The sequence below is a fragment of the Stegodyphus dumicola genome, chromosome 6 (assembly GCF_044657685.1).
Source record: "Stegodyphus dumicola isolate Sdum_Otavi_A_Nest chromosome 6, ASM4465768v1".
Taxonomy (NCBI): domain Eukaryota; kingdom Metazoa; phylum Arthropoda; class Arachnida; order Araneae; family Eresidae; genus Stegodyphus; species Stegodyphus dumicola.
Window position 1 is genome coordinate 228,054,927 of NC_140773.1, and position 21,181 is coordinate 228,076,107.

At 33.7% G+C, this 21,181-nt stretch overlaps 1 protein-coding gene across 1 annotated transcript in view; it reads left to right on the top strand.

Annotated features, from left to right (window-relative positions):
- The window catches only part of Naa15-16 (N-alpha-acetyltransferase 15/16), a 149,005-nt gene that overhangs the window by 21,717 nt on the left and 106,107 nt on the right, over positions 1-21,181 (top strand). Inside the window, exons 4-6 of the mRNA XM_035353981.2 lie at positions 7,369-7,457; positions 13,171-13,239; positions 13,421-13,555. Of these exons, the coding sequence (XP_035209872.2) occupies positions 7,369-7,457; positions 13,171-13,239; positions 13,421-13,555 (293 nt within the window). The remainder of the gene's footprint in view (positions 1-7,368; positions 7,458-13,170; positions 13,240-13,420; positions 13,556-21,181) is intronic.

Sequence of the window (21,181 nt, forward strand, 5' to 3'; positions counted from 1 at the left end):
TGCTTTATTTTGAAAAATGTTGCTACTGCTCACTTTCAAATCGTAGAGTTTGTTAACAAAATATTTCTAAACCTTACAAAATCTCTATATATAAAGAATGCCTTTTTATGTGTTTGTTTGCATTATTGGTTTCTGATCAATTTTTTGCCACATTTATACCGTCCAAAATTGAATATAGGTGAAATATTGGATAGAACTTGAGCTCTTACAACCATTTGATTAGAAAGACAAAAATTATTAAAAACTGCATGCCATTGTTGGTGATATAATGAGAAAGAATTAGTTTATTTTTCTATTGAAATTTTTTATGTGGGTTCCATATCGCATCAGACTGAAAAATGTATGACAATGAATCATATTTTTTGCATCGTTAATAGAGGATTACAGCGGTATTGTTCTCTCTGTTGTTAGATATATTGCTCTCAATCTAACGTAACTGGAATCTGGTACTTCCACTAGTATGTAATAAAAAATACACAATTTTTGAACCTATTTTGGTAAAAAAATTACACAGCAAGAGGGATAATGCTAATAATATATGATTACATAATTCCAGTATAATCAAAAAAATATTCACAAAAGCTTTGGTAGTATATTTATTTGGTAGTATTTACTTTTCTTTAAATATATATATAATCTAAGACACAATAACACGCCGAATAAATACTGATTCAGAAGTCAAACAACAAAAATCAGCGTTAATTCACAAAATTTTCACAGGACTAGTTTCGATGGTTTTACCGAACCATCATCTTCAGCTGCAAAACCGCAAATGAACAAGATAGGAAATAATGTTTAGATAAGATAAGAAAGCCTGGACAAGAATAAGCAAGTGGCGCCATCTGTTGGCGAAACCAGAACTAAAACATAATTTCTCTAAAAGCCGAAGGCAAATTTATTTGGATTGGAATTAGGATCGTTAACTAGAACAGAAAGATTTTTATGAATGTGAAATGCCTCTAGAAAATCCAGTTCTCCAATGGAAGATGTTTTCTGAATAATTTTGGCAGCAGAAAAATTGAAAGTGTGATTTTCGGACCAACAATGTTGAGCAACAGAAGACTTCTGTGTTTCCTTTTTTCTAACATATGCCTCATGTTCTTTGACGCGAAATTTTAAGGCTCTCTTAGTTTGGCCAATGTAAATTAAACCGCACTGGCAAGGAATCCTATAAATACCCCAGGAATTCATATCCGGAATGGGGTCCTTCAGTATAGAAGTTGGAATTTTATTGATGGGAGAGTAAACAACCCGAAAGTTAAATTTCTGCAAAATATGTGCAACTTTATAGCTAATTGATGGAAAGAAGGGAATGACAACAGAATTTTTATAATCTCCTAAAATAAGAGTGTGGCTTTTAGTGTGTTGAGATGAGAATTTTTTAACTGCTTGGTTAATAATGTTGGGTGAAAAGCCCCTGTCAATAGCTATTGCTTTTAAATAATTTAGTTCTTCATCAAGGGCTAGTTTGGAGGAGCAAACTTGAAGAGCACGGAAAACATAGGAATAAAATGAAGCTAACTTTTGTTTAGTCGGATGACATGATTTAAAGTGTGGTGGAAGGCAAACCGATGAAGGTTTACGGTAAACTGTAGTACTGAAGTTGGATGTGTTACGTGTGACCAGAATGTCGAGAAACGGAAGAGAATTGCAAGTCTCGAGTTCAAAAGTGAACTGAATAGCAGGATCAATAGAATTCATTGTTGAAAGAACTCTATTTAAATCATCATTATTACCTTCAAACAGGGTAAAAGTATCGTCTACGTAGCGGAACCATGCCGGGAAGTTTAAAGTTTCAAACAATTTTGATTCATAATAATGCATGTAGATATCAGCCAGGATGGGACTGAGGGCTGAGGACCCATGGCTAATCCCTCAGTTTGCTTGTAATATTTATTTTGGAAAACAAAATGTGTTTGTTTCAAACAGAGTTGAGTGAGAGAAATTAGCTCATCAATTTCGATGCAAGAGAAATGAAATTCGCGAAGTCTGGTTTCTAGACATCTTAATGCACCCTCCACTGGGACATTGGTGAATAATGATTTTACATCAAAAGAAACCATGAGTAAATTACGAGGAGAAATGTTTTTAACCTTTTTTACAAACTCTATTGAATTTTTTATGGTGTAAATGTTATTGTCTAATAGAGTGGAAAATCTAGAAACTAAATATTTAGCTAATGGATACGAGGCAGTACCTAAATTTGATACAATAGGGCGGAAAGGAATACCACTTTTATGAATTTTGGGAAGAGCATATAATCTGGCACAATTCGCAACAGATGGGATAAGCGAATGTTTTAAGTTGCTTGAAATGATTTGCGAAGATTTGATCGCAGTTTTTATTTTGGATAAGTCCGAAGGTGAAGGATCTTTAGGGATCGGATTATATGGTCCTTCGTTTAAGAGTTTAGTGACACCATCGATGTAAGTGTTCTTATCCATGACGACTATCTGGCCACCTTTGTCGGCCTTTGAAATGACAATATCCGGGTTAGAATGAATCTCGCGCATTGTAGCTCTTTCTCTCGCAGTTAGATTTGGTTTCAAAGGTTTATTATTGAATTTCACATTATGAGCGATAGATGCCTAATCATTTCTTTCTGTGAATCTGAAACTTGACTGAACTTGAAAGCTTTTTCGATAGGAGCCAAAATCTTTGGAATCGAGGGTTTACAGGTTTGTGAGAAGTTAAAATTATATTTTAGAATTCTCTCTTGTTCTTCTGAAAGACTAACATTAGAAATATTAACTATTGGCTTGATGTTTACAATGGGAAGATTTTTTGAACTACTTGAACTGGAAGACTGTAAAAGAAGTTTTTCGAATTTAACTGCAAGGGTGTTTTTATGACGGTTAACTGCATTCTCCGTTCTAGACCAAGACTTTTGTTCAAGGGCAGTGAATTTTGGATGTGTTTTAGCGAGTTCCAGATGAAGCTTATAGATTTCATGTTCAATTGTTGACGTGTATCCCTTATCACGGACCGAAGTAAGGCAAGTTTGCAATTTAACAGAATTCTTGAAACGCGACTCGAAGGTTTTTGATTAGATTTGATTTGAATAAAATTGGGGATCAATTTTTTACATTTACATTTAAGTAAAAAGTCAAGATGATTCAGGAATTTTTGCCGTTTCAGGCGTAATTTAGTGAAACGATTAACGGATGAAGGCATGATAAACAATGCAGAAAATCAAACTAAATTAACTGAGCAATAATAAAGTGCACACAAAATAGCAGAAAAATCCCTCACTGAAATGAATAGAAAACAAAATGTTTGTAAGCAAAATGCATGAAATCAGACAAGCAAAGCACAATATCCAAATGTACAAAACATAAACATAACTTGAAAATTGCAAAAATGTACTCACCGAAACTCCTACAATCACAAAATGGTGGCCACACCACGTGCAAAAAAGAAAGCAAAATGTAAGCCTGTTTGGGGCTTCTATAATTAAGACACAATAACACGCCGAATAAATACTGATTCAGAAGTCAAACAACAAAAATCAGCGTTAATTCACAAAATTTTCACAGGACTAGTTTCGATGGTTTTACCGAACCATCATCTTCAGCTGCAAAACCGCAAATGAACAAGATAGGAAATAATGTTTAGATAAGATAAGAAAGCCTGGACAAGAATAAGCAAGTGGCGCCATCTGTTGGCGAAACCAGAACTAAAACATAATTTCTCTAAAAGCCGAAGGCAAATTTATTTGGATTGGAATTAGGATCGTTAACTAGAACAGAAAGATTTTTATGAATGTGAAATGCCTCTAGAAAATCCAGTTCTCCAATGGAAGATGTTTTTTGAATAATTTTGGCAGCAGAAAAATTGAAAGTGTGATTTTCGGACCAACAATGTTGAGCAACAGAAGACTTCTGTGTTTCCTTTTTTCTAACATATGCCTCATGTTCTTTGACGCGAAATTTTAAGGCTCTCTTAGTTTGGCCAATGTAAATTAAACCGCACTGGCAAGGAATCCTATAAATACCCCAGGAATTCATATCCGGAATGGGGTCCTTCAGTATAGAAGTTGGAATTTTATTGATGGGAGAGTAAACAACCCGAAAGTTAAATTTCTGCAAAATATGTGCAACTTTATAGCTAATTGATGGAAAGAAGGGAATGACAACAGAATTTTTATAATCTCCTAAAATAAGAGTGTGGCTTTTAGTGTGTTGAGATGAGAATTTTTTAACTGCTTGATTAATAATGTTGGGTGAAAAGCCCCTGTCAATAGCTATTGCTTTTAAATAATTTAGTTCTTCATCAAGGGCTAGTTTGGAGGAGCAAACTTGAAGAGCACGGAAAACATAGGAATAAAATGAAGCTAACTTTTGTTTAGTCGGATGACATGATTTAAAGTGTGGTGGAAGGCAAACCGATGAAGGTTTACGGTAAACTGTAGTACTGAAGTTGGATGTGTTACGTGTGACCAGAATGTCGAGAAACGGAAGAGAATTGCAAGTCTCAAGTTCAAAAGTGAACTGAATAGCAGGATCAATAGAATTCATTGTTGAAAGAACTCTATTTAAATCATCATTATTACCTTCAAACAGGGTAAAAGTATCGTCTACGTAGCGGAACCATGCCGGGAAGTTTAAAGTTTCAAACAATTTTGATTCATAATAATGCATGTAGATATCAGCCAGGATGGGACTGAGGGGGCTTCCCATGGCTAATCCCTCAGTTTGCTTGTAATATTTATTTTGGAAAACAAAATGTGTTTGTTTCAAACAGAGTTGAGTGAGAGAAATTAGCTCATCAATTTCGATGCAAGAGAAATGAAATTCGCGAAGTCTGGTTTCTAGACATCTTAATGCACCCTCCACTGGGACATTGGTGAATAATGATTTTACATCAAAAGAAACCATGAGTAAATTACGAGGAGAAATGTTTTTAACCTTTTTTACAAACTCTATTGAATTTTTTATGGTGTAAATGTTATTGTCTAATAGAGTGGAAAATCTAGAAACTAAATATTTAGCTAATGGATACGAGGCAGTACCTAAATTTGATACAATAGGGCGGAAAGGAATACCACTTTTATGAATTTTGGGAAGAGCATATAATCTGGCACAATTCTAGAACGGAGAATGCAGTTAACCATCATAAAAACACCCTTGCAGTTAAATTCGAAAAACTTCTTTTACAGTCTTCCAGTTCAAGTAGTTCAAAAAATCTTCCCATTGTAAACATCAAGCCAATAGTTAATATTTCTAATGTTAGTCTTTCAGAAGAACAAGAGAGAATTCTAAAATATAATTTTAACTTCTCACAAACCTGTAAACCCTCGATTCCAAAGATTTTGGCTCCTATCGAAAAAGCTTTCAAGTTCAGTCAAGTTTCAGATTCACAGAAAGAAATGATTAGGCATCTTATCGCTCATAATGTGAAATTCAATAATAAACCTTTGAAACCAAATCTAACTGCGAGAGAAAGAGCTACAATGCGCGAGATTCATTCTAACCCGGATATTGTCATTTCAAAGGCCGACAAAGGTGGCCAGATAGTCGTCATGGATAAGAACACTTACATCGATGGTGTCACTAAACTCTTAAACGAAGGACCATATAATCCGATCCCTAAAGATCCTTCACCTTCGGACTTATCCAAAATAAAAACTGCGATCAAATCTTCGCAAATCATTTCAAGCAACTTAAAACATTCGCTTATCCCATCTGTTGCGAATTGTGCCAGATTATATGCTCTTCCCAAAATTCATAAAAGTGGTATTCCTTTCCGCCCTATTGTATCAAATTTAGGTACTGCCTCGTATCCATTAGCTAAATATTTAGTTTCTAGATTTTCCACTCTATTAGACAATAACATTTACACCATAAAAAATTCAATAGAGTTTGTAAAAAAGGTTAAAAACATTTCTCCTCGTAATTTACTCATGGTTTCTTTTGATGTAAAATCATTATTCACCAATGTCCCAGTGGAGGGTGCATTAAGATGTCTAGAAACCAGACTTCGCGAATTTCATTTCTCTTGCATCGAAATTGATGAGCTAATTTCTCTCACTCAACTCTGTTTGAAACAAACACATTTTGTTTTCCAAAATAAATATTACAAGCAAACTGAGGGATTAGCCATGGGAAGCCCCCTCAGTCCCATCCTGGCTGATATCTACATGCATTATTATGAATCAAAATTGTTTGAAACTTTAAACTTCCCGGCATGGTTCCGCTACGTAGACGATACTTTTACCCTGTTTGAAGGTAATAAAGATGATTTAAATAGAGTTCTTTCAACAATGAATTCTATTGATCCTGCTATTCAGTTCACTTTTGAACTTGAGACTTGCAATTCTCTTCCGTTTCTCGACATTCTGGTCACACGTAACACATCCAACTTCAGTACTACAGTTTACCGTAAACCTTCATCGGTTTGCCTTCCACCACACTTTAAATCATGTCATCCGACTAAACAAAAGTTAGCTTCATTTTATTCCTATGTTTTCCGTGCTCTTCAAGTTTGCTCCTCCAAACTAGCCCTTGATGAAGAACTAAATTATTTAAAAGCAATAGCTATTGACAGGGGCTTTTCACCCAACATTATTAATCAAGCAGTTAAAAAATTCTCATCTCAACACACTAAAAGCCACACTCTTATTTTAGGAGATTATAAAAATTCTGTTGTCATTCCCTTCTTTCCATCAATTAGCTATAAAGTTGCACATATTTTGCAGAAATTTAACTTTCGGGTTGTTTACTCTCCCATCAATAAAATTCCAACTTCTATACTGAAGGACCCCATTCCGGATATGAATTCCTGGGGTATTTATAGGATTCCTTGCCAGTGTGGTTTAATTTACATTGGCCAAACTAAGAGAGCCTTAAAATTTCGCGTCAAAGAACATGAGGCATATGTTAGAAAAAAGGAAACACAGAAGTCTTCTGTTGCTCAACATTGTTGGTCCGAAAATCACACTTTCAATTTTTCTGCTGCCAAAATTATTCAGAAAACATCTTCCATTGGAGAACTGGATTTTCTAGAGGCATTTCACATTCATAAAAATCTTTCTGTTCTAGTTAACGATCCTAATTCCAATCCAAATTTGCCTTCGGCTTTTAGAGAAATTATGTTTTAGTTCTGGTTTCGCCAACAGATGGCGCCACTTGCTTATTCTTGTCCAGGCTTTCTTATCTTATCTAAACATTATTTCCTATCTTGTTCATTTGCGGTTTTGCAGCTGAAGATGATGGTTCGGTAAAACCATCGAAACTAGTCCTGTGAAAATTTTGTGAATTAACGCTGATTTTTGTTGTTTGACTTCTGAATCACATATATAATCTGTTTATGTAGTTTTATGTGTTATAATATGTTTTAATGTTCTTTGAGCCTTAATCAGTTTGTAAGGTTGGCATGTTTTTGGATTATTACAAAGATCTGACAGAAAATATGATGAAGCAATCAAATGCTATCGTAATGCATTAAAATGGGACAAGGTAAGATTGCTATTTTATATATTCTAATTTTAATGCCTTGAACTTTGTAAATGCAGTTCTTGCATTTATTAAGAGGTGTAATTTTTAATTGAACTAAGTGTCAAAGTTTGTTAACTTTTTTTTGTAGATCAAGTTTTCAAGTAAGGGAATATATTTCTCTGGTTCCTTCAGTTATAACTTGTAGAATGTTGATCGTAATAGTTTTCTAACAAGTTTATTTGTTAGTACAATCAAATACCGAAAATCCGCTGACCTGAAATCTGCCAACTCCTAAAATTCGCATTGCCTCTCAAAATATAAACATTCAGTTTATAAGTTCAGGAAACCACAACATTGAGTACAAAATATCGAATGCGAACTTACTAATAAAATGAATGCGAACGAATGCGAAATGAATGCGAACTTACTAATAAAATTACAAATTTTGGAAATACTTTTCAAATACTCTATCACTTACATAGAGAAAAAATTAATAATTTTATATTTAGAATAAATTAAGTTTAATATTTTCACTGAAAATAATGAAAACAGCAAGAGATGCATAACTCCCCCCAGGTGTACAAAAGAGTTATTATTTAAACGATAGGTGTCTATTACATAACTGAGGTATAATACCAAATCTATTAAAAGTTAAATATTTGATAAATTTTTGTACCTCATTTGTTCCAAAGATTTACGTCAAGAAATCATACCAAATCTAAAATAGCATGAGAGTTATTCTTTTAGCTTGATTCTTATGTATTATCAAAGAACACTCAGTCAGTGCAGTCTGTGGACAGGAAGCTGTACTTGCAACTAGAGAGAAAAATGCAATACTGAAATAAAAATTTCAGTTAAAAAATATACAACAAATCAAATACTAATTCAATAAATAAATGCATGAATTTAGTTCCAGTAAATTTTGCCCTTCCATGCAGTTTGATAGAGAATGTGATTATCAATGATATATTAAAACTTCGAAGAGGAGTTGTTTTCTCTTTTATATTTAATGCAAATTCTTATCAATTTAATCTTTATTCATTATTTTACCTACCAAGTAATTAGTTATTTGTTTTTATTTGATTGCAAATTATTGTCATTTTAATATTCAAGACCAAAAACATGAAAGCAGGGTATTTGCAATTAAATTGACAAAATATTTGCAGACGTAGCATTATAACAAAATTGTTGCATTTGTTACTTGTTTCTAATAGACGACCAAAATGCAATTTTACAAATTTGTTAATAATGCATTCTCGCATCTGAAATCTTAAAGAGACTTTTTATTTTCAGTAGTAGAAAGTCGTGATATTAAACATGTATTGTTTCTTGTGGGCATATTTTTATGTGGTTTTCTTGAATTGTTCCTGTAGCAATAAATCAGATAATTGCACAGACTTGTCTTTGTCCAGAAATATGATTGCCCGAGAGCAGTTGAAGTTTCAACATATACTCAATATTCAACATACACTAATTGTGTAATAATGTGATGAAATGTTTAAGTGTAATGAAAATTAAAACAAATGAAACTCTGCATATCCAATAGGATTCTTTGTGACCCAAACAGATGTACTCCGTGGGGGGAGACAGAAAAATTACTATTTACCTTGTAATTTTATTTTTTTGCTCTCTTCAGACATTTCATATTATATTATACAAAATTAGTAGCACTGCTCCCTTCCAAAGGATTACCATCTTCTGGACAGTGCAGTTTGTGGACAGGAAGCTGTACTTGCAACTAGAGAGAAAAATGCAATACTGAAATAAAAATTTCAGTTAAAAAATATACAACAAATCAAATACTAATTCAATAAATAAATGCATGAATTTACAAATTTACACATAAGATCATGGTCATAGTGTGCTTTATACATTACAGACACTATGAGGGTCTATGTATTATTTCCATAATAAAGAGTTAGCCTGCCGTAATGAATGACTTTAGGCTTTGAATTTGATGACTAATGGAACTGAACTACGATGTTGTTCAGCCTGTTTAGGACTGTGTAAGAACCATCAAAGAATGGCTGTAATTTAGAAGAAAGTTCTTTCCATTGAAGTGGATTCCTTAACCACACTTTTTCATCTTTGTTGGATAAATGTCAAGTAGCTGTTGTGTCGTATTGTGTCTTCATCTTCTCCATCACCAAACTGACTCTCAAGCAACACTGTGCATCACTTCAAACTTTGTCTGGAGATCTTGAGTGTACTCCTCAGATGATGAAGGTTCATCTAAAGGGCGACAAAACAAAGTCACAAAACAGATAAAGATTATGACCAAAGAATATTTGGGAGGGGAACAGCTGTTAGTTATATGGATGGTACTGTGACAGGCCAGTAACAACAGAGGTAGCTCCTGTTCCCACTCCTGTTGGTTTCTGGAAACCATCAGCGAGAGGTTATTAAGGAGGGTTCGATTAAATGTTTCTACCAAGTCGTTTGCCTGCTGATGTAAAGGTGTCTTTTTGAAGGCTCAATAACATCGCTTTCTTGTATATCCTTTAGAAGTATTCATACTTTTTCCTGCTAAGCAAATGGTAAACATCTTGAATGCTGCTCGATTGATGGATGACTCCCCATATCAGTTCTGTGCAAGGCTACTAGTACTTCTTTCAGGCTGTTCCAGTTCTTGGAATATTCTATTATGCTGTATTGAAAATTTTTGTTTTCGGCTATAGATCCAGGAAGTAAAAATTATGTTTTTGCTGGTACTGGGATATCATCTTGAGCTATGATTTGGTGCATGGATTTAAGTGCTTTAATTCCAAACAGTGTTATATTTTTCAAGGCAGAATGCAGTTAATTATTTTTTTAAGACAAAGGGAAAATATTGTTTCCATTGTAAGTCTAATCAGAGTATGCATGGTGGGATACTAGCAGCACTTCCAAATGTGATGTTTACATTTAACTTTCCATTGTTGTCAGTCTTATCACCTGACACCAGTCTGGAGAGTAATACAAGGTATCATCCAGATGTGTTCCTGTCCAATTGTTGAGCGAAATCTCTTCAGATGGTGGTAACATTGGCTCCTGTATTCAGGGTCATATTGTAAGACACTTCATTTATTATGTCTGATGATAAAAAGTCTGCTACTGCTACCACTCATTGAGGAAACCTGAAGTGCTTTAAAATTGAGCTTTTCAATATCTGGCAACCTCCACTCCATGAGATTGCCACTAATTTGTTTAATGCCTCCTTGTTCAGGAGCGGTTTTAGCTTCCGTGCCTTGGGGTGTTCTGCAGTTCCTTCGCATGTTTACTTCGTACCAAAACAGTGCTCCAACATGCTGTATAGATCTTCAAAGTCTAACCTATGGGTTTTCGGCAGAATCTGATGAATATCCGTTGTGTCTGCTTTTAGAGAAGCGGTGAGGTGATAGGCCATAGTTTCAGAATTCTAACCATTTGTGTTTCTCACTATAGAGAACTGAGTCTTGTTTTCTTGGCAGGAGGTTTTCCCCATCATACGTGGATAGCTTTAGAGAGTGTACGAATTTAAAGGCATTGGAATTGTGTTCAGCTGTCACTATGGACATCTTCACCATGTCAAATCACTTAGCGAAAGCAGCAAAAACCTTTTCGTTGATTTATTGCTTGACATAAAAAACTCTTTCTTCAATTTCTGAGACTTTATTTTCAACCATGTATATTTTACCTTCCACAGCCTTTATGAAAGAAAAGAAAGACTTTATGGTTCTGGAACTTTCCACAGAAATACTTGTACAACTCTGCTCATTATGACAAAGCACAGCCATTAGTTACCATTTCAAACTACTAAAAGCATTAAATGCAACACAATGCAAAATGCATCTGAAGAGTGGAGCTAACACAGAGGTATCCCAATACTCCGAATTCATACTGAACTAAACAACTGAAAAACTGATACAGGGACTGGACCAAAATATTGCTGAATGGTTGCCAAGCTTGGTGAGTTTTGGTGATTTATCACGAAATTTGGTGACAAAAGTAAGTTGCCAAAACCTTTGCCAGTTTAGCAATATCTCGCCAATTTAGCAATATAGCCATTTGCTTCAATGTTAAATGGACTCGCCCCTGTAATCTTATTTTTCCATCAGAGTTTCCATCTCTTTAGACTTTTCAAGTTACATTATACAAAATTTATAACAAGATAAAAACTCTATAGTGCTGAACAGATGTTTCCAAAATCTTAGTCTTTTCTTGTGTCAAACAAAAGTATAGTAAAGTAAAGTAGTTATAATCATTATATCTTTCAGAATATAGAGCTCTTTTGATTTAGGGTCAAATTATGTGAAGCATTTTAATTGATATAAAGAATTATTTTTAAGTGAAGCTGTTTTTAAGTGAAGTACAAAGGAAGCTTTGGAATAATGCAGAACTGAAGCCACAAAAAGAGGAAGTTTGGATGATCTTCATGTCATTTCTTGGCTATGAATAAAATTTTGATTTATATCATGAAAGGAAAGTTAATCTTCTAGATTAGTGAATGTTTTGGGCTATTATGTAATAATGCATTTAATAAAATCATTGACTCAAAATTATCACAAATTACATTTTGATAGATTATTTTTGTGATGATATGTTTAATTTATCGAATGAAGTCATTTAAATTTGTGACATGGTAATGTTGAATAAACTTTTTTACCTGAAACCATTTAAAAAATAAAATTTATCGAATGAAGTCATTTAAATTTGTGACATGGTAATGTTGAATAAACTTTTTTACCTGAAACCATTTAAAAAAATTAATTGAAAACTGAGAACTCAGATATATTAGTGCAAAGAGTGGCCAAATTTATTATGTAGTGCTTCTAATCTTAAAAAGGAAATATGCTATGTGAATAGTATCAGAAACATGAGTGCGTGTTAACGTTTTCAAAATATAATAAATGTATGGGAAATGTAGCTCTGGCTGACCAATAAAGGTGATACTTAGAGATGAGTCTTGCTCGAAAATCTGTTAAATGGTGGTATTACATGTTTTGGTTTTTATTAGTTACTGTAAATAATTTTTATTTTAATGTCAACTACTCATTTTCTATTTCCTAAATAATCACTAAAATTATTAGGTTTCAAGTTATTATAGATTGAAGAATTAGTAAAAGTATTTTAAGTCAAAAGAGGAAAGTAGTAGGGTTGTTCTGTGTTACATCAACACAAAAGAAGAAAAATTCAAAAAGTTATTTACTTCATAAACTTAACTTTCATTTCAGATCAGCATTATGAATGATAACAAATTCCCTAACTTATACAGTTATTTCTTTTTAAATCGGCTTTTGCTTTCCTCAACATAAGATAAAAATGTTAAATTCAACAAGGGGGGAGAATGAATGGTATTATTAAATAACATTATTGACAACATGAATTTTATGTAAGTGTGAGTCATTCACTGAGGAATTTTTAAGTACTGCTAAAGAGAAAATTTAAAATTGTGTTAAATAAAATGCTGAGATCCTTAATATGAAGCTATTTTTGTTGTGTTTGATTTAGTATAACTTTTATAAGTAACTTAACTTTTTCGAAGATGAAGTGAGCTTATAGTAATTCATGCGGTTTTTTGCTGGTGGCCTGATGTCTAATTAAATTTTATTGTACAGTGGATCTTTCATCTAATTTACCTGCTAATGAGTAGGGGAAATTTTTACAGTTGGCTGAAACTAGTTTATTTATCTAATTAGATAACATTTTCATTTAGTAAAATTTGTTGTAATTATAGTGTGTGTTGATAAGCAAGCTAATGTATTTGCCTCTTTAGGACAATATTCAAATACTGAGGGACTTATCTCTTCTTCAGATACAGATGAGAGATTTGGAAGGTTACAGAGTGAGTGCATTATAATTATTATATTTAATAAAAATAATTATTTAATAACTTAGAAAAATTTGGATTTAGAATGCATATGTATTATGTGTATTGAAAACGAAGTTCTTATTGTGCAAAATTGTAACAATTCTGATATTAGCATAAAATTCATGTTCGCTTTTGCATTTTATACTCCTTGCAGGATACGCGATATCAGCTGTTTATTTTAAGGCCTACCCAAAGAGCTTCATGGATTGGTTTTGCAATGGCTTATCATTTGCTAAAAGACTATGATATGGCTTTGAAAATTCTAGAAGAATTTCGTAAAACCCAAACCGTAAGTTTTAATTATTCTTATTCCTATGTATTTAAGTGTTCTGGAAAAAGAGTGTGTGTTTTAATTGTTGTTTTATTTTTAAATTTGGGAAAGATTGAATGAATATGCTTCTTATATACTCAAATTTATTATAGTCTGATCTGGGTAACATGCTATTTTGTTAGGATCCTAAAATATCACAATTACTTATTCATATAATTTATTCTAGTTTTCTTATTATTATTCACTGTTTAAAGAGAAATCAACTTACTCATTTTAAACGTGTGCTTTTATTATTTTGCTAACAAAATATCCATTCTTCTGTTGAGGGGGGGATTTATTTCTGAAAATGTGCGAAATCCACAAAAGTATGTGTGGGGAGAAGTAAAAGATTAGAAATAAATATACAGCATCTGTTTTCAAGGAAGTGGGTTTTTCAAATACGACGATTCCATCTTCTGTGTGGAATATAACGGCAAAGTGGTTAACATATGATATATATATTAACCACAATTATACAACTTTTAGGTAAAGATCCATTCCTATAAAACGTCTCAAAAGAAAGTTCCTTACTGATTTTCCATTGGCTTAATATAACTTTCCATTTAATAAAATGAACTATTGGATCAGCCAGAGTCGTGATATAACTATCCTGTTGAATATTTGAACAAGTAAACAATGACCCGATTTTAGTAGTTTTCTGTGAAACCGAGCCTTCTAGTAGTTGAATTCACAAGCCCTCAGAACCCTGGGATCTTGGCCTGGATTCAAAATAATGTCATTAGATGTGGCTGCATAGACAATTTTTTTTTTGTGTAGATGTGTATTCTTTTCATGAAGGATGAAAAATGAACTTTTCCTAGCAGATACTTCGTATTGCACAGCTTTAAAATTTAAACAATGAAAGCATAGCTGCTTGTTTCTGCTTAACTGTTGAAAGGTATTCCTCTTTTCATAAAAGGCACTTGACATCAGAATCACAAAGTTGACTACATATTAGAAGCAATAGCATATGAGCATACATACAACAGCATACCAGGAGATTTCAGTGATACTGAACAAAAGTCATGCCACCTTTGTACATTTTCCACATCACAGAGCCATTATTTTTGTGCAAAGAATAAAGAAGTTTCGCAACCTACAATTCTAATGTTTCACAATTTATGCATTTTGTTAATGGTGAAAAGAAATATAATTAAATTCAAAATTTATTGTTTCTTTTAGATGATGAAATAAAGCTGTCTGTTTGCCTCCTGTTAAGTAATTTAAACTACCTTGGCTTTAAATTTAAAAATGTCTTTTCATTAGAAATTGCTATACATATGAACACGATATTAGTCTTTAAATTCAGGTCTATTTTCTTAAAAAAAAAAAGTCATCTGTACTAATTGGAGTTTTATTCTTTAAATTTTTATTATGACTTAAAGAAGTGCAAGTTCAGTTTCTTGAAATATTAAGAAATTTTTAAAAATGGAATGTGCAAAATATATATTAATTAAAGTAGTATACTTCGTAAAAGATTATCACATTTTTTAAAGATACTAAGTAGTATTCTAATACAAGATTCTCTCTCTAATACAAGAGATTAAATAAAAAAATGTTGTTTTGGCTAAAATATTGTTACGAATTTGGTATTTAAAAAGCTAATGTTAGTTCAATTAGAAATTAAATGGTTTTATTTCTCGCGCAGTGCAGCGCGTGACGAATATTAAAAGAAAGCTAAGCCGGAAAATTGAAAATACAAGAGCGTGTGCATTAAATAAATAAATATCTCTTTTTGATTTCGAGAAAGTACTGGAAAATTCTAGCGCGTGATTTTAAAATCTTATAAAAGGAGGAAAACATCTCAGTTTGTAGTAGTTGCTTAGTTTGTTGTTGTTTAGAAAACTACTGTTGTTGATTGTAGCGAATTCGCGGATTAGCGTTCTTTAGCTGTTTTGAATTACGTTCTATTGGATATTTGAGTAGTTAAAAGATAACTACTGTGAGATATTGTAATACTGCATGATAATTTGAGAAAATTTAAGCATTTTTGTTGTGATAATAATAAATTTTTGTTCATTTTTCATCGGACTTGTGCATTCATTTCATAACGAACCCGTACGCACGCAACAATTTTTGGTGTCAGAAGTCGGATTTGAATGCCAATAACAAGAGCGATGGAAGAACAATTGAGACAGCTCATTAGTGCTTTTGCTGCATTCCAAGAAAAGATGGAAGCTGGCCAAGCATCATTTAAGGAAGAAATGAAATTGGGCCAGGAATCCGTTAAGGACGAAATGAAAGCCGTTCAAGCTGGTCAAGAAGAAATGAAAAGAGAAATTACTTGCATAATAGAAAATAAATTTGAAGCTATGGAAGGCAGAATTGACGCAGTTGAAAATAAAGTTGGACATATTGAAGAAAGAGTTTCTTCGGTGAAAGAAGAAATAGAAGAAAGAGTTTCTTCTGTAAAAGAACAAATTGATGAGAGAGTTTCTGCAGTTGCCAAAGAAATGGATACTTTAAAGAAATTCGTAGCGTCGGCAGGGAGCAGGAGTGATGATTTTAAATTCTTACCAATGCCTGCTCGTCCACCTCTGAAGCTATCCACATATGATGGGAAGACCTCCTGGCAGGTGTATAAGACACAATTTTCTATCGTGGCGGATGCGAATGGATGGGATTCCCAAGCTAAGGCCTGTCATCTCGTCGCTTCTCTAAGAGCCGACGCAGCGGATATCCTTCAGACTCTTCCCGAAAACAAAAGGTTAGATTTCGAAGCTCTGTCCGGCGCCTTGGAGTTGCGCTTTGGGGAGAAGTGTTTAAAAGACTACAGTAGGCTCCAATTAAAATCTCGTCAACAGAAGCCTACCGAAACACTTCAGGAGCTCGCCGCGGATGTTGAAAGGCTGTCTCATCTCGCCTTTTCGGAATGCCCGACAGAAACAAGGGAAATCCTGTCCTTGCAATACTTTATCGACGGCATCCGAGATACTGAAATACAGAAAGCTCTACGAATGGCGGATGTAAAAGATTTAAAAAGCGCTCTCTTGTACGCCATGAAGTTCGAGGCAGCCCAGCAAGCAACTAGTAGAGATCGCTACCCAGTTAGAGCTGTGCGAGTCCATGAGCCAGTGGATCAACTGATGGCTCGTTTAGATGATTTAGCCAGACAAGTCGAAGATTTGATACGGAGTAGGAGCGAGAAGAAAGTGGCTCTAAGGTGTTGGAGATGTGGTAGTGAAGGTCACCTAAGACGGAATTGCAGAACTCCCCAGGGTACGGAATATAAAGCAGATGATTTTACCAGACAAGTCAGTGGCTTGAGACGGAACAGAAGTGAAAAGAAACTAATTCTAAAGTGCTGGAACTGCGGAGTTGAAGGCCACATACGAAGAAACTGCAGAACACCCCGAGGTACGGAAAATAAGACCATTTCCCAGCAACAACGCAGTAAACAAATTAGTGACCATATCGAGGAACGGAGGTTGCCAGATAGTGAAAAACCTTGTTTTAAAGCTCTTAAAATTTATACAGTGAGTGGCAACAATAACGGACTGTCCATCAATGGGAATATCGATGGAGTTCCTTGCAGAATGATCATTGACACAGGAGCTAATGTTACCATCATTAGGAAAGATTTAGCTGAACAGTTTAAAGATAAACTTATTTGGACGCCATCCTGTGTTACCCTTCAGACTGCGTCTGGTGACAAGATCGACATAACTGGGAAGTTAAACGTAAACATCACGTTTGGAAGTGCCGCCTACCATCACACGGCATATGTGGCGGATATTACAGATCCATGCATACTCGGATTGGACTTTTTAAGGAAATATAATTTTTCCTTAGACTTGAAAAACAACAAACTGCTTTCAGGATCTGAAGACATGACTATCCATCCTAAGAAGGGATCCTCACCTGGAAATGCCGACGCTTTGTCCGAAAGAACCAGCTCGAGAAACAGCCGAAATCATGCTAGGGTCGAAAAGAAACACCAGACTACCAGCTATTCTCCATCTCAGATGCTCTTCGGTCGAGACCTTCGTCTGCCTTGTGACCGCCTGTTTCATCGCCGTACGGATGCGCCTTCATCGCCTGAGGAACACATCCAAGATGTCAAGGCCCGTTTTGAAGTGATGCACCGTTCCACACGAAAGCGAGTGAACTTGGCGACGGAGAAAGTGAAGACCAGATACAACACGAGAGCTGCTGGACATAGATCCAACGAAGGAGACAAGGTGTGGTTGTGGAACCCGATTCGACGAAAAGGAGTCAGGCCTGATTTACAGTCACCTTGGGATGGTTCGCACACAATCCTAAACAGGCTAAATGACGTCATGGTTCGGATTCGTAAGTCTTCGAACTCTAAACCTAAAGTCGTTCATTACGACAGGTTAGCTCATTACTATGGCCATAGTACATAATGTAAATAATTGTAAATAGTATAAGACCATGGTCCATTTTTGTTTTTAAATGTGTATTTGATTTGGATTTGATAGCATTTGATTTGTTTTATGTATTGCATTTATTGTTCATGTTGTTTATTATTGTAATGTAATACTTATTAATGCATTTATGCCACAGTTGTAAGTTTTGCTTCCTGTCCAGGTATTGTACTGCCTGGGACGTGCAGTCCTTGGGAAGGGGGCAGTGTTACGAATTTGGTATTTAAAAAGCTAATGTTAGTTCAATTAGAAATTAAATGGTTTTATTTCTCGCGCAGTGCAGCGCGTGACGAATATTAAAAGAAAGCTAAGCCGGAAAATTGAAAATACAAGAGCGCGTGCATTAAATAAATAAATATCTCTTTTTGATTTTGAGAAAGTACTGGAAAATTCTAGCGCGTGATTTTAAAATCTTATAAAAGGAGGAAAACATCTCAGTTTGTAGTAGTTGCTTAGTTTGTTGTTGTTTAGAAAACTACTGTTGTTGATTGTAGCGAATTCGCGGATTAGCGTTCTTTAGCTGTTTTGAATTACGTTCTATTGGATATTTGAGTAGTTAACAGATAACTACTGTGAGATATTGTAATACTGCATGATAATTTGAGAAAATTTAAGCATTTTTGTTGTGATAATAATAAATTTTTGTTCATTTTTCATCGGACTTGTGCATTCATTTCATAACGAACCCATACGCACGCAACAATATTAACTTCTTGCAAAATCTTTTCTAGTACATGTGATGATTTTCTACTCAGGGATAAGGTCTTTTTACTGCCTAGACTCACAAATTCTGGGCTTAGAGCCTAGATTTTGTTAATTAAGCCTTGCAGACCTAACATATAATAATGTGATAAAGAAATGAAAAATATTAGTTTTTATCTATAAAAAATGGGCTAATACAAATTTTGTTAAGAGTCATCTAATGATTAGAAGAATTGTTCCAGATTGGTGATAAAATTACTTAAATTAAAATGAAACTGTATTTGATAGGCTAAATAAGTTAAAATAATATTGCAATACTTTAGATAAAATTACTGTTTTATGAAAAAAACTATGCATTTCAAATTAAAAATAATACAGATACATCTTCTTTATTGGCCCACCAGTGGCCGAGCGGTAAAGTCGCTGAACACTGGTAGTTCGGTCCGAGGTTCGAATCACGCGAACGGTCTGGTTGCATGGGCGTTTTCATGGTTTTCCCCATGTGTAACGTGTATACGAGCCAGTTTCCCTTAGAAAGTCCTCCACGAAGGCATTCCTTCCCTTAGGCAGATAGCCTTCAAGGCTTTGCCATAACACGCGCACACACATCTTCTTTATTATGTGTCGTCTACCAATGGTATTTGCCAGCAGTATATATTAAAAACAATGAAATAAAATTAAAAAAATATTAAAAAAGCAAGCTGTCATATTTCTTTTCTTATTAGTGCTCTATTTTATTTATTTATTCAGTGCTAATTCTTTCAAGTTGAAATTTGTAAATCAGTGCGTTGTATTTTTGAAACATGTTATAGTCTTAAGTTTTTTAAACATTTTATTTAATAAAATAGAGAAATTTTAACTCAACTCTGCCTTGCAGTTTACAATTACATTGTGTTGGACAAAGTAATGAGCATTATTTGTAACAAAAGTAAACCAAAAAATCAAGTTCATTAAAAATATTTTCTAGTGAAAATCACATTCAAATTAAAGCACATTAAAAGTACTGTTAAATTTTAAGTGCATTGCAGCAGAACTTCAGCAAAACAGTGTAAGCGATGTGTATTGTTCTGAAAAGAATGAAAAATTGGCCATTTTGATATTTATCATTAAAGCAGTTTTTGTTTACTATGCCTAAGTGTATGTTTATTATAACTTATTAAAATGGACTATTAATGACTAATTTTTATCTGGCACATTTTTATCTGTTCAGGGTAATCGAATGCAGTATTTTTTGTTTCTCATGAATAATTTAGTTTGAATATGCCAGTTTTAACTAGACTTAAATAATCACAAGTAAAATTATTTTAATATTTTCCTATCGTATTTTAAAGTTTAATTCACGAGCATTTTGCATATTTCTTAACATTCAGTCAAAAAAAAAATAAAGGATTTTTTGTATGAAAATGCTATTGTGTAAAGACAGTATTGGAAAATTTTTGCATGTTATTTATTTATTAAGCAGAGAATATCCAGGGCTTTTTGCTGTTTTTTTGCAATTATATATCTAAGCATTTTCTTGGTGATCAAATATAAGTGGTCCAAAATTAAGCAAAGTAACTCTCTTAGACTACCTGTTGTTATTTAGAGATCTCCTGGGTTCCAGGAGTAAAGACTCTCAGACATCTACACTGCTGCTTTAAGGTGGTCATGTCACTTTTGAGGTCCTGGAGTAAAGACTCTCAGACATCTACACTGCTGCTTTAAGGTGGTCATGTCACTTTTGAGGTCCTCGCCGCTGACCACCAGAAGCGTTTAAGTGCTTTGGACCAAATTCCTCTTGATTGCCTAGAAATATCTGTAATGTTTGTGACTTAGGTCTTCTTGACCGCCTAAAGCTATAGAGAGATTGGTGACTTTGAATTTTAATATACTCCAAACTTGATTAATATAATCAAAATTGAGTACCATATTAAAATGAAATAAAAATCATAGTAGTAAATAAAATATTTCGTGTTTCCCTCCAATTCAAATTTCAAACAATTTAACTATTTTTCACGTTAAGAATCGCATTGCTTTATATCACTTTCAATTACTCCCAAATGTGATGGAGTTTTAATTGTGTATATTTTGTAGCCTCCATCCAAAAGAACATATAAGTAATGAAAGTGAGGAAAATCAATTAAAAGAATTACACCATTAAATAGTAATGTAGAATTTATGTTAATGCTGAATTTAAAAATTTTTAATCTATGATTGCAAATTTGCTTTACCTTCCCTAAGATGTGCTTCACATCCCATATGATGCTTTTTAAATTTTGCTGTTAAATTTTGTTTCACAAAACCATGATCAATAGCAACCCATTGTGTGAAATATTTTGAAATTCTAATTTAGTTCTGTTTGGTTGAATTAGAGTAATTATTAGCTCATAAAATACATATGTCAAAATTATGAAGTATGTGTGGATGTCAAAACATAATCTATTTGAACCTTTTAGATAAATTTAATATACAAGAAATATGACAATATTAATGTTGTTGGCAGAACTGATGATGCTGTATCATTTAAAGACTTTAG